We start from the raw sequence: 14,641 nt of genomic DNA on the forward strand, positions 1-14,641 counted from the left end.
TGGGCTGACCCAGCGCTGTGCCCGCTCTGTTGCCTGCAGCTTCTCCAGATTCACAGCAGGCCTGGCATGCCTGCCCACACAGCGTCTCCTTGCCCTTGTGATCTGCGCTTCTGTGGATCAGGCTGGTGGGAGGCCTCAGCCCCCACCTGCCCTCTGAGCTGCTGGACATGGGGCAGCCCGTGATTGCAGGGACGCGTCTCCATGTGGGAGCCCTGCACCAGAACGCTGTCCCCTGCTCTTCTGGAAAGTTCCAGTCAGTCCCAGCTCATCTCCCTCCCCTCTTCCTTGCTGTCCTGCCTTCCCAGGGCTGCTTTGGGTCCCACTGCCCCAACTGGATTCCTTTGCCTGTCTGTCCTTCAGATAGTCATTGGTGCCCTCAGGGCCGTGGCTATCGACTGAGGACGCCCGGCACCCCGCAAAGGAAACGTCTGAGCCTCGGGAGCTTGTGTCTGACCAGAAAAGGGGAATTGGCATGGAGTGAGCTGAAGCTTGCCAGTGGCTCCTCTGTAGCCCTTGTCAGGTGCAAAGACACCAAGCGAGGTGTTTCGGCTCAGGCCAAGCTGGGGTTTGGGCTTGGCCCTCGCTGCTCTGTTCCCTAAACCCACCCCCCTCTGCCCACAGTGCCACAGGAGGACGTCATGTAGGAGCTGTGCTCTAGCCTTCTAGGGCGTGAGGCTTCCCATAGCCACCTCCTCCGGCCCTTGTCCCAGCCGCGTGGATGTCCAGGCATGCCCTGCTCCCCTTGTAACCCCTTCACGCGCAGTTAACCAACCAAGAGCTTTGCCCATCACGTGAGTTTGTAAACTAGGACATGAGCAGCCGTGGTCTCAGTCACGTAGGATAAGCATGTCTCATGTATTCATAGCACTTGAAAGCTGATACCTTTAAAAACTCAAGTTTAAGCCGGGCATGGTGGTGCACACCTTTAATCACAGCACTAGGAAGGCAGAAGTAGGAGGGTCCCTGTGAGTTCAGGGCCAGTCTGGGACTACCGAGTCAGTTCCAGGTCAGCCTGGGCTGGAGTAAGACCCTACCTCGAAAAACAAGCAAAAACAGCAACAACAAAATGCCTTCAAGTTTAAAATCTCAGATGTCTCAGTGTTCAGAATGAGAAAGATGAAGCATCGATCTCCCCTGAGCCACGAGGGTGTGTTTGGCATGTCGTTACACACTTTTCCATCCTGGTGCCTGTTTGATTCCCTCAGGCAGTCGCGTGTAGCATTGGTCACTCTCTACATTATCGATGGGTGTTGCGTAAGGCTGCTTGTAAAACAGGGAGAGCTTCGGGTGTGGCTTCGGCACCAGCACTGGCTGCACCGGAACTCAGAGCCCCAGGCCCGCTGCCCGCTGCCCGCTGCCGCTGGGACCAACTGCTCACCGGCTTTTCCATTCTCACCATCCTGGAAGTCCGTGCTGTGCACCAGCACCTCGCTACGCAGTGCACACAGAGATGAGTGATGCAGTCATCCCGCGCCCTCCAGGGCTCAGTGGAGGAGGGGCTAAAACAAGCCTGGGCAAGCATTCCCTGGCAGCCTGCTCCATGCCCAGCCCTCTGCCAACCCCTCAGCAGCCTCAAGTGAGGCGCCATCTGCCACCCAGCTGGAAGGAGGGATGTATCCACAGGTCTTCTCCCACTTCAAAGCCAAGTGGCTGTCCTGCCTCACAGATGGCTCCAGCCGACCCCCTAGACAGCATGAGCCCCACGTCACTGCCTGCCCGTCTCACCTGCTGCTTTATAGCTTGAGGACAACACCTAAAGCCCCTCACCAGGACTAGAAGTGTTGGCAGATGTGTCCCCAGTGTTTGAATGTTGAGGAATGGAGTGACAAGCAGAAAAGGACCGTCACTAGTGTGTGATCTGACTGCACAGAGAGAGAGAGAGAGAGCGCATGGTGGTGGGGAAATAAGGAAGCCGGGCATGGTGGCACCCACCTTTAATTCCAGCACGCGTAGGAGGATTGCTGTGAGCTAAGACCAGCATTAGACTACGTAGTGAGTTCAGGTCAGCCTGAACTACAGTGGGACCCTACCTCAGGAAAAAATAAAAAGAAGGAAGGAAGGAAGGGAGGGATGGAAGGAAGGAAAGAAAAAGGGAGAGGAACGGAACGGAACAAGCTTCAGGTGGACTCCGACCTGTGCTGGCGTCACAGCGCTAGGGGATGGCTTAGCAGCTTTTTTGACATGTGTGTCGTATTTGTGGTGTGCTGTACATGTGTGTGACGTGTGCACATGCTGACGCAGCACCCCGTGCACTTTCTGTGGCGGCCAGGGAGCCCATCAGGTGCCCCCTCACCACTCACCCATCGTTTTTCCCTTCAGCAGGATCGTTTACTGATCCTGGGGCTTGTTTGCAAACCCCGGTGATCCTCCAGTCTCCGCTCCTCACAGGACGGGGCTTACGGCCGTGCGGCCACGCTCAGCCCTTTACGTGCGTGCTGGAGACTTGAACTCAGGTGGTCTCCGTGCTCCTCGGGCCCTTGTGCCTGCGCAGGAAGTACACTTAGCCTCTGAGCCATCCCTCCAGCCCAATTTAGCAGCTTCAGTTTACCCAAGTCTTTTTGAATTTGCTTTTTGACATTTTCATAGACATTAATACATTTTGATCATGTGTCCCACGTTCCCCATCCTTATCTCACTCAGTCTCACGGTTTCCTTCTTCTCACACTTGGCAGTGGCTGTGCCGTGGGAGAACATGACACTCCCTCCTCTGACAACCTTTCCCTGCCATTCGCTCAGTGGGGGGGAGCGGCCTCCCAAGCCCTTCTCCTGTGTATGACAGAAGCGCGTGTGTGCGTGTGCGTGTGCGTGTGGTGTGTGCATGTGTGTGTGCCCAGGCAGCCTTCACTTGCCTGCAGTGGCAGGGCACAGCTTTCGGTGGTGGCCACAGTGGACTGTTGATGTCCAGCCTTATCAGTCTTACGCCTGGTCTTGTTTTTGAGCCAGGGCCTTTCTTTTCACCGTTTCTGGGGTGTGTGGGACTCCATCGGCACTCAGGTCTCTGTTCCCCCGTGGGACGGGGGTCGCAGTCACGTGTGGCCACGTCCAGCGGCGTAACAACGGCCTTGTCGTGTCTGGTTCCCGGCGCCCTGCTTCCCCCTCCTGCAGCTCGTATGCTCTTCCCTGATGCTCCCGGGGCCCTGGAGGAAATGCTGCCTGTGTCTTGCGTAAGGCTGAGCACCCGCCAGTTGCTCATCTGCAGCACTTGACAGCTCTGAGTGTCTGCACGACCACCTTCCACTGCCAGCAAAGAAAAGGGCTGAGAGAAGGTGTGTGGATAGAAAGATAAAGATCTGGGCTGGAGAGATGGCTTAGCGGTTAAGCGCTTGCCTGTGAAGCCTAAGGACCCTGGTTCGAGGCTCGGTTCCTCAGGTCCCACGTTAGCCAGATGCACAAGGGGGCGCACGCGTCTGGAGTTCGTTTGCAGAGGCTGGAGGCCCTGGCGCGCCCATTCTCTCTCTCTCCCTCTGTCTGTCTTTCTCTCTGTGTCTGTTGCTCTCAAATAAATAAATAAATAATTAAAAAAAAAGAAAGATAAAGATCTGGGAGGCCATGTGGAAACACATCTGTTTAGCAATAGAGCAACGGTAGGTTCCTCTACGGAATGGTAGGGTCTGCCGTCTCCCCAGCCTTGGGCATTTGACCTGGTTTTTCGTACCAGGCATGTATTCTGTCCTGTGGAGCGGGCCTCAAGTCCAGCCATAGAGCAGTGTTGGATGTCTGCCTTTATCACGCCAGAGGGTGTGCCTTGCCTGGTGGGTCAGCATCATCGTAGAATTCAGGAGTCACCACTGGGTGGTATTGTTGATGACTTTTCTCTGCCTGCAGTCTTGGTAGCACCTCCTGACCCTGTGAAAACCAGCCAGCAGGCAGGAAGCTTCCCTCTCCGCTCCAGTTTGCCTTCTCTATACCCTGCACCCTCAGGAGTGAGCTCACCGAGGGTTACAGGGCACACGGTTGTGAATGAGAGATGGGGGAGGCTTTGTGGCCTTTCATATGCACTATTTTAAAAAATATTTTTATGACACAGAGAGAGAGATAATTGGTGTGCCAGAGCCTCCAGCCACTGCAGTCGAACTCCAGACCTACTGCGCGTGTGTGTGGCCTTGTTCTTCTGTCACCTTGTGTGCCTGGCTTACATGGGATCTGGAGAGTCAGGCGTGGGTACTTAGGCTTCGCAGACAAGTTCCTTAACTGCTATGCCATCTCTCCAGCCTGACTGTTGTTGGTTAAGTGTTCAAACAAATTAATTACACCCCCCCACATATATATGTATTTTTAGGGGGTGGTTCTGAGGTAGAGTCTCACTCTAGCTCAGGGTGACCTGGAATTCACTATGTTGTCTCAGGGTGGCCTCAAACTCACGGCGATCCTCCTACCTCTGCCTCCCCAGTGCTGGGATTAAAGGTGTATGCCACCATGCCCAGCTTTAAAATAATGAAACCCTAACTTGAAAAACAAAAACACCACCACCAACAACAAAATTAAAACAACGGCTGGGCGGGTGATGCAGGCCTTTAATCCCAGCACTCAGGAGGCAGAGGTAGGAGGATTGCCGTGAGTTTGAGGCCACCCTGAGACTACATAGTGAAGTCCAGGTCAGCCTGGACTAGAGTGAGATCCTACCTCAAAAAACCAAAAAAAAAAAAAACAAAAAAAAAAACCCAACAATGTTTTTAGCTATTTTTTTAAAAAATAATTTTGAGGGCTGGAGAGATGGCTTAGCGGGAAGCCTAAGGACCCCAGTTCGAGGCTCGGTTCCCCAGGTCCCACGTTAGCCAGATGCACAAGGGGGCGCACGCGTCTGGAGTTCGTTTGCAGTGGCTGGAAGCCCTGGCGCGCCCATTCTCTCTCTCTCCCTCTACCTGTCTTTCTCTCTGTGTCTGTTGCTCTCAAATAAATAAATAAATAATTTAAAAATATATTAAATAATAATAATAATAATAATTTTGAGACAGGGTCTTGGTGCGTAGCTCAGGCTGGCCTAGAACTGCAGGTTCTCCTGCCTCTACTGCCAAAGTGCTGTGGTTACAGGCGTGTACCACCACACCAGGTCTTGGCTTTGCCTTTTAAAACATTTAAATTCCAACAAGTTCCTCCCTGAACCTATCCTCAAACAAGATTTTTCCCTCAAAATTTTTATTTTTATTTATTTATTTGAGAGAGAGAAAGAGGGGGGAAAGGAGAAAGAGAGAGAGAGAGAGTGTGTGTGTGTGTGTGTGTGTGTGTGTGTGTGTGCACGCACCAGGGCCTCCAGCCACTGCAAACAAACTCCAGACGCGTGCGCCCCCTTGTGCACCTGGCTAACATGGGTCCTGGGGAAGTGAACTGAGGTCCTTTGGCTTTGCAGGTAGATGCCTTAACCACTAGGCCATCTCTCCAGCCCCTTCCCTCAAAGTTTTTATTTAAAGAAAAACAGAACGTCCAACAAAGAGAAACAGTTGACTCTTTAAAAGTTTTAGGTTGTCCTTTAAAAAAACATTTTTTTAAGTTTTTTTTTTAATTTTTAAAATTTTTATTAGCATTTTCCATGATTATAAAAAAAAATCCCATGGTAATTCCCTCCCTCCCCACCCCCACACTATCGCCTTTGAAATTCCATTCTCCATCATATTACCTCCCCATCACAATCATTGTACTTACATATATACAATATCAACCTATTAAGTACCCTCCTCCCTTCCTTTCTCTTCCCTTTATGTCTCCTTTTTAACTTACTGGCCTCTGCTACTAAGTATTTTCCTTCTCACGAAGAAGCCCAATCATCTGTAGCTAGGATCCACATATGAGAGAGAACATGTGGCGCTTGGCTTTCTGGGCCTGGGTTACCTCACTTAGTATAATCCTTTCCAGGTCTATCCATTTTTCTGAAAATTTCATAACTTCATTTTTCTTTACCGCTGAGTAGAACTCCATTGTATAAATGTACCACATCTTCATTATTCACTCATCAGTTGAGGGACATCTAGGCTGGTTCCATTTCCCAGCTATTATAAATTGAGCAGCAATGAACATGGTTGAGAAAAAAACATTTTTAAAATGTTGTTTGAACATTTGTCTCGACTCTCTGCAGTTTTGTTAATGCTCCAGTAATTCCAGTACTGCTCATATTTACTGTCCTAACTGGACTGCCGTGCAGTTGAAAGTTTTGCAAGTCTGGCAGGGTCGTGCTTGTAGGGTGGTCTTGTTCTTGGTGTGAGCATTTTCAGCGTCCAGATGTTGCCCGCTTAGTCTCCAAAATCACCATACAGTGGATGCCTACCCCAGGCCTCAGCACCCACGGGTGAGTCATGCAGCACTGAGGAGGGTGCTGTTTGGAACTGCTGGTCTACCCATCCTGCAGAAGCCCTGCTTCCCTCGTGTCTTTGAGGTCCGCCGCCCGCCTCACCTTTCCACACAGTTCCACCACTCGGCCGTGGTGGCTCCTCCAGCCCAAGCCTAGGCCTGGGTCACCTACCGGAGGGGCCTTGGTACGGGCTGGTCTTTGTCTTCCCAGTGCTTGCTCCTGTGCTCTGACCCCGGGGCCCCCTGCCTCTGCCCTCCTGTGCCCGCCCACAGGAAGTCTGAGTACTTTTCCCTACTAATTTTTTTTGTTTTTGTTTTGTTTTTCAAGGTAGGGTCTCACTCTAGTTCAGGCTGACCTGGAATTCCACTGTGTAGTCTCAGGGTGGCCTTGAACTCACGGCGATCCTCCTACCTCTGCCATACAGTGGATGCCTACCCCAGGCAGGCACCACCATACCCGGCTTTCTACTAAGTTTAAAATATATATTTTTTTAAATTTTTTATTTATTTATTTGAGAGCGACAAACAGAGAAAGAAAGACAGATAGAGGGAGAGAGAGAGAATGGGCGCGCCAGGGCTTCCAGCCTCTGCAAACGAACTCCAGACGCGTGCGCCCCCTTGTGCATCTGGCTAACGTGGGTCCTGGGGAACCGAGCCTCGAACCGGGGTCCTTAGGCTTCACAGGCAAGCGCTTAACCGCTAAGCCATCTCTCCAGCCCTAAAATATATTTTTATTTACTTATTTATTTATTTGAGAGGGAGAGAGAGAGAAAGAGGCAGATAGCGAGTATGGGCATGCCAGGGCCTCCTGCCACTGTAAACCAACTCTAGACACATGCGCCACTTTGTGCATCTAGCTTTACGTGGGTGCTGGGGAATCAGACTTGGGCCATCGGACTTTGGGGTTTATCAAACAAGCACCTTCAAGGGCGCTGCCGTCTTTCCAGCCCCCTTTTCTTACCTCTTACAAAAAAGGGAATTATATTCTGCAGCTGTGACCTCCGCGTGGTTATGAGGTCTGTGGGCTCTCCAATCCCCTGCTGTCTGGTCTGGCCTCCACCAGTGTGGCCAGGGGTCATAACAAGGCCTCCTCTGGGGGCCCCTGGCCAGCCAGCCCGTCCTCCCCGCTGGAGCCCTTGACCTGCTCCTCCTGCCCTGCAGCGTCCTCCCATCTAGGGTAGGGAAAGTGGCCTGTTAGGTGGTGCTGACCTCGTGTGTCAGATAAAAATAGACTGGCATTGAGGACACCTGAGTCCCGCTGTGGGCGGTCACTGTTATGTGAAGTTTTTGTTTCTGTTTTATCAACAGAGAGTTGTGTTGACTGCGTCATGTTTGAAATTAGATGTTTTTATGTGGGTCCCAGACAAAAGCAGAGCCACCTCTGGGACTAGCCGTCCCCCTCCCCCTCCTCCAGGAGCCCTGAGCTTTGGCAGATGTGCTGTTTCTCCTTAGGTTTATGTGGGACCTGTCTGTGGGCCCCAGAACACTTGGTGAACACATCTCCAAAGGAGAGGCCCCGGCCACAGATATGCTCATCCATGTGGCAAGCTGTCCTCTTACATCCCTGAGGTCATCCTTGAACCTTAGCGGTCCTCTGCGCAGCATTGGACCTTGCCTGACCTGACATTGTGTGGCTGTGGCCACCTGGGCTCGCTAGTTTCCGGTAGATCCCTTAATCCTCCCAATAGTCCAGTGGGTAAGGTGGTGATCATTAACTGTTCAGAGCATAGAACTCTCAGAGCATCATTTGCTAGTAAGTGTTGGAGCCAAGACCCACAGACAAGAGCTCTGGCTCAAGGTCTTGCTATTCACCCTGCCCCTTTCAGCCTGTTGAGCATTCACTGAACACAGGCAGTAATGTCATACTCTCTCTTTGGTCCAAAACTCTTTTTGCCAAATATACTGTGTCTGAGACCTCCCATATTTATAGATGGGCTGCAAGGCCCACACCATCCTGCTGGCTCTTGGCCTGTCTTCCCAGGTTTTTTTTTTTTTTTTTTTAAGGTTTTCAAGTAGGGTCTTACTCTAGCTCACGCTGACCTGGAATTCACTATGTAGTCTCAGGGTGGCCTTGAACTCATGGTGATCCTCCTACCTCTGCCTCCAGAGTGCTGGGACTAAAGGTGTGTGGCTAGGAAAATGTTTTTTAAACATTTACTTATTTATTATTTATTTATGATAGGCAGATAGAGAGAATAGACACTCCAGGGCCTCTAGCCACTGCAACGAACACACTCCAGATACATGTGCCACCTTGTGCATCTGGCTTTATGTGAGTACTGGGGACTCGAACCTGGTCCTTAGGCTGTGCAGGCAAGCACCACAATCACTGAGCCATCTCTTCAGCCCTTCCCAGGACGTTTTGAGGGGCAGGAACTGATTTTAGGCTGCAGACACTCATCACCTCCCTGTGCTGTGGAGAGTGAGCCACTTACTTATCCCACAGGACTTGAGATCAGCCGCCCAGGTTCCCAGGCAGCCTGGCCCTGCGATGAGAGCCCCCAGTGCACATTTGAAAGTGTGGGTTGCAGCGCATCCCCATGGGTTCCAGCCAGCTCTCAGGTCCAGTGTCTGTTCTTACTTACCTGCCTGGTGCCCTGGTCGGCAGACCCCAGACACGTCTCCCTGTTATTCCCTCTCCAGGTAGACCAGAGGGTGTTCAGAGACCTCATGAGTGAGAAGCTGCCTCGATTGCACGCCCACTTTGAGCAGTACAAAGTGGACTACACCCTCATCACCTTCAACTGGTTTCTGGTGGTGTTCGTGGACAGCGTCGTCAGTGACATCCTCTTTAAAATATGGGACTCGTTCCTTTATGAGGGACCAAAGGTGAGTTTTCTCCACCCAGTGCTTCTCAGGTCTACATGCTTGACAGACTGGCAGGCAGTGTTACTTGTGACAGAGCGGCTGGTTCATCTGGGACTCGTGAAGCGCCTACAGCACCATCAGTCCTTTGCTCACCAGCCAGGAACACTTTGGGGCTGGGGAGAGGGCTCCACGGTCAAAAGCACCTGCTGCACAAGCCCAGCCATCGCAGTGGGTCCCCAGAACCCATGGAAAGCTGGGTGCAAGTGGTACATGCTCTGTAGTCTTCAGTGTGTCTTTGGCAATGGGAAGAAAAGTTGGGAGAATCCCAGAGCTTGTGAGGCGGCCAGTGTACCATTCACATGGCCGGGGAGGAGAGGGGAGAGAGAAAAGGAGACCCTTTCCCAAGCAAAGTGGAAAGTGAAGCCTGACACCCCAGCATTGTTCTCTAGTACACACACACACACACACACACACACACACACACACACACACACACACACTTCAGGGGCTGGAGAGATGACTTAGTGGTTAAGGCATTTGCCTGCAAAACTAAAGGATCCCATTTTGATTCTCCAGGACCCACATAAGCCAGATGCACAAGGGGCACATGCCTCTGGAGTTCGTGTGCAGTGGGTGGAGGCCCTGGCACTCTGATTCTTGCTCTTTCTCTCTCTCCCTCCTCCCTTCCTCCCTCTGCCTCTTTCTCTCTCTCTCTCTCAACTAATATATTTTAAAATAGATATAATATAAATATAAAAAATATGAATGTATTTTTTAAAAAAACACTTCAGTGTGAAGCCAGGCATGGTGGCACGTGTCTATAATCCCAGCACCTGGGAGGCAGAAACAGGACAAGCACAAGTTCAAAGTCAGCCTGCTCTATGTAGCAAGTTGCAAGGGGTACGCAGTGAGACCCTGTCTCAAAACCAACCAGCCAAACAAACCACTCGGCCAGAGGCTCTGACTGTAGCAGTGAGAGCCCGTACTAGCCTACATGAGGTCCCTAGCACCACACGCCCCAGTCTGCTGCAGCCCCCGGCTAGGCCCTGGGAGCTCTGGTCATCTGCAGGCTGAACCTACCATCCGTCAAAGGATGTTCGTGCCACGGCCTCTGCGTGGGTGCAGAGATGAAGGCGCAGGAACCTAATCAGCACAGGACCAGGGCATGTGCTCAGGGGAGCTGGCTGCAGAGCTTCACCACCCGGTCTGCTTTGGTCACATGGTTACAAAAATCAGATCTTGAGGGATGTGGCTCAGTGGCAGAGCACTTGCCTAGCATGCATAAGGTCCTAGTTTTCATCCAGAACAACACACACACACACTCATTTTATGAGTATGTAGCGCACATTTGGTTTTGTTTGTTTTGTTTTTGAGATAGGGTCTCACTTTAATCCAGGCTGACCTGGAACTCGCTCTGTAGGCCCAGGCTGGCCTTGAACGTACAGCCATCCTCCTACCGCTAGGACTAAAGGCAGATGCCACCCCACCCAGTGTGTTTGTGTTTTGAACTCAAAACATAACTAAGGGTATGTAGCGGGAAGGAGGCCTCCTGACAGTATCCTGTCGCTCTCCTCCGTTTATTGTATATCTTCCTCCAGGAACTTGATCATATCTAACTGTTTTGTTTATTTTTATTTATTTATTTGAGAGTGGCAAACAGAAGGAGAAAGAGAGAGAGAATGGGCACGCCAGGGCCTCCAGCCACTGCAAACGAACTCCAGATGCATGTACCCCTTTGTGCATCTGGCTTTACATGGGTCCTGGGGAATCAAGCCTCGAACTGGGGTACTTAGGCTTCACAGGCAAGCGCTTAACCACTAAGCCTCATATTTAACTTGTTTTTAATGTACCGTGTCTTGGTAGGAGATAGGTTCATACCAGCACATATAGGGCTTATTCATATGTAGTGTTTTCCTTGTATAGATGAGTCAGAAGTTAGCTGCCCCTGATAGTGGTACTTAGGTCGTCTCCAGTCTCTTACCACTTCAGACTGTGCTGAGCTGGCTCTCCTGAGACTTTCATCTTTCTAGAGTATGGGCACACTAGGGCCTCCAGCCACGGCAGCAGATGGACTCCACATGCATGTGCCACTCTGTGCATGTGGCTTACATGTGTACTGTGGAATCGAACTCAGGTCACTAGACTTCACAGGCAAGCACCTTAACTGCCAAGCCACCTTTCCAGCTTGTAATTGTTTAAAGTACACGGTTAAGGGTTCGTTTACCTGTGGCGTTGGGGCAATCAATACCAGATTTCTCTGAATAAGGGTCTTACAAGTTCACACCCCCACTGCAAAGCGGAGTGTCTGCCCTACCCCATACTCAAACTCAGTGTCCAAGCCAGTGCATTTTATCATCTAACTTATCGTTATCACAAAGGATTTCAGCAGGACATAAACATGTTCCTGTGGGGCTACAAATAGATATGTGAAGAGACTGATGACCAATTTGACCCCCGTAAACATCACTTTGTAAATCGAACAAGATGAAGGTTGGTACAGGCCACCCAGGCCCCTACATGTGCAGAAAGCTGCCTGGACTTGCAAAGTCACCAGGAGCCTGCTCCTGGCCTCAGACCAAATCAGCAAAATCCACCTGATTCCTTCACCATGTTCAAAAGTCAGTGCTTCAGGCCTTGCTCCCCAGTGGAGACAGGATTCACCTCAAGGTGAGCCTTGGCAAGACTCGGAGCCAAAAACACCCTGGTTCTGGTGTTGTGTAAAAATGACTTCAAGGCTGGAGAGATGGCGTAGCAGTTAAGGTGCTAACCTGCAAATCCTAAGGACCTAGGTTCAGTTCCCCAGTACCCACGTAAGCCAGATGCACAAGGTGGAGCATGTGTCTGGAATTCATTTGTATTGGCTAGAGACCTTTTCTTCCCCTACCCAATAATTTTTTTTTTAAATGGCTTTAGTTCCATATTCTTTGTTGACTATGAAGATTATTGGAATGTGGAAAGACTCCACAGAAGGTTAATTACTTCATAGGGAGATTTGGGCTAAATTGTTAAAAAGTACAAGGGTTTATTTTCCTGGACTGCAGGGCCTTGGTCCTGTCATAGAAATTGCCCTTTGCTTCAGGTGTCTATCCCAGGTGAGCTTTCACAACCCTTGCTCTGGTCTCCAAATTTGAATTCCAGCCCTGTGCCTGGCACCACATTGTGTCTTCACTTACAGGTTTCCCTGGCCTTCCCACAGGTTATTTTCCGTTTCGCCTTGGCACTTTTCAAATACAAGGAAGAAGAAATCCTGAAATTGCAAGATTCCATGTCCATATTCAAGTATCTCCGTTCCTTCACTCGAACTGTCCTTGATGGCAGGTGAGTCCTTGGTCCTGGGACCACAGGAGAGAGGGATGTATGGCTTTGCCTCCTTGGCTTTTGTCTTTTGGTGTTTTTTTTTTTTTTTTTGAAGTAGTTTTTTCACTCTAGCCCAGGCTGACCTCAGACTCACAGCAATCCGCGTACCTCTGCCTCCTGAGGACTGGGGTTAAAGGTGTGTGCCACCACACCTGGCTGACCATGCCTTAATGATAGCCTGCCTCGCTGTCCTCAGACTCAGGGCCATCCGTCATCCATGCGCTGTGTGAGAGGAAATTTCTTTCCTGGGGAAAGACATGGGAAGGATTGACCTTCCCGAGACTAGACAAGGGTGGTTTTGTCATTCACTTAACAACCAGAAGTGGGCTGGAGAGATGGCTTAGCGGTTAAGCGCTTGCCTGTGAAGCCTAAGGACCCCGGTTCGAGGCTCGGTTCCCCAGGTCCCACGTTAGCCAGATGCACAAGGGGGCGCACACGTCTGGTGTTCGTTTGCAGAGGCTGAAGCCCTGGCGCGCCAATTCTCTCTCTCTCCCTCTATCTGCCTTTCTCTCTGTGTCTGTCACTCTCAAATAAATAAATAAATAAATAAATAAATATATTTAAAAAAAAAACAACAACCAGAAGTGGTAATGTTGGATGTCTACAATGTGTGCTGGGTCTTTGTGTTGAGTCAGGCACTGAAATGAGAGATGAGGAACAGCTTCTTGAACTTGACCTCAGCCGGTCCATACTATGAGTAGGAAACCCAGGCTGGGAGAGAGCCAGGCAAGGCTGAGATGCACCTCCGGGCAGCACACAAAGGTGTGGAAGAGAGTGTTTGGGGGCAGCAGGAGGGACCCTGGCCGGTGCTCATGGCTGGAACATCGCAGAGCTGGGTTGTCCCGGCTCTTGTGGACTGTGGCCTTGGGGCTTCTTTCTAGGAGTGTGGGGAAGTCCCTGCAGGATTAGGCACGAGATGACTGGGAGAGCATTGGAGTGTGGCTGTTAGAGGGGTCCAGAGAAGAGAGGTGACGTCCTGGAGAAATGACCTCAAAAATGGAGAAGAGGACTGGAGAGATGGCTTAGCAGTTAAGGTGCTTGCCAGCAAAGCCAAATGATCCCAGTTTGCGTCTCCAGGACCCATATAAGCCAGATGCATAAGGGGGCGCATGCATCTGGAGTATCTTTTCAGTGGCTAGAGGCCCTGACACACCTATTCTCCCTCTCTTTCTCCCCTTCCTCCCTCCCTCTTTCTCTCTCTCAAATAAATAAAATACATTTTTTAATTCTTTTTTTAATGGAGAAAAGGGCAGGTTGAAGAGAGTAGAAAATTTGAACTTGGAAGACCCAGTATTTCTGGCTAGAGCAGTTTAGTGTTCAGGAGCTTGGTACTAGAATGACCCATGAGAAATGTTTGCCAAGTTTAGGTTGAGCCTTGAGGGAGCTTGTTAATTTCACCTTGGTCAAGATTATTAGGATTTACAATGAATGAACTCCCACATGGTGACAACTAACGCTGTATTGAGGGCATTTTGGGTCCAGAAACAAAACATGCTCCACCCATGACAACCTTGTGCTGGCTGTCAGGGCTGCCTGGTGAACCCCTCCTCTGTAGCCAGCCGGCCCCTTCCTGTCACCACCTGGCGGAGCTGGCAGCTTCCATCTTGCACAACCCTGCAGCGCCACCTTGTGGCAGGCCCTGGTACAGATTTCTCTGTGCTTTATCAAGTCCTGGCCATCTGACCAGGGCTTCCAAACCATTCATGAGTCCCAGGGGCCTCACCAGGATGCTGCTAAGGCTGCAGGCGTCCTGCACCACACTTACACTGGAGCCCGTGTTGTTTTGGTTTTTTGAGGTAGGGTCTCACTCTAGCCCAGGCCGACCTGGAATTCACAGCTATCCTCCTACCTCTGCATCCTGAGTGCTGGGATTAAAGGTGTGTGCCACCACGCCTAGTTCCAGCCAGCATTTTATCTGGGGATCGGCAGAGCTGGGCATGAAGTGGCACCTGGGAGTCCCACATTCAGGACACTGTGGTCAGGACTACACTAACCTCTGGTGCTTACCTGGTCTTAGAATACACCAGTAACTTTGCTTTCAAATAAAGCTGGCCTTTCTTACCTTTCATCTCCTCATAAGAAAGTATGTCTTGGGCTGGAGAGATGGCTTAGCAGTTAAGTGCTTGCCTATGAAGCCTAAGGACCCCGGTTCGAGGCTCCATTCCCCAGGTCCCATGTTAGCCAGATGCACAAG

General features: G+C 50.8%; 1 protein-coding gene across 2 annotated transcripts in view; it reads left to right on the plus strand.

Annotated features, from left to right (window-relative positions):
• The window catches only part of Tbc1d2b (TBC1 domain family member 2B), a 113,538-nt gene that overhangs the window by 94,334 nt on the left and 4,563 nt on the right, over positions 1–14,641 (plus strand). For both annotated transcript variants that reach the window (XM_004660380.2, XM_045160293.1), the window contains exons 11-12: positions 8,926–9,111; positions 12,287–12,408. In XM_004660380.2, coding sequence (XP_004660437.2) covers positions 8,926–9,111; positions 12,287–12,408 — 308 coding nt within the window. The remainder of the gene's footprint in view (positions 1–8,925; positions 9,112–12,286; positions 12,409–14,641) is intronic.

This window comes from Jaculus jaculus, chromosome 10 (assembly GCF_020740685.1).
Source record: "Jaculus jaculus isolate mJacJac1 chromosome 10, mJacJac1.mat.Y.cur, whole genome shotgun sequence".
NCBI classification, from domain to species: domain Eukaryota; kingdom Metazoa; phylum Chordata; class Mammalia; order Rodentia; family Dipodidae; genus Jaculus; species Jaculus jaculus.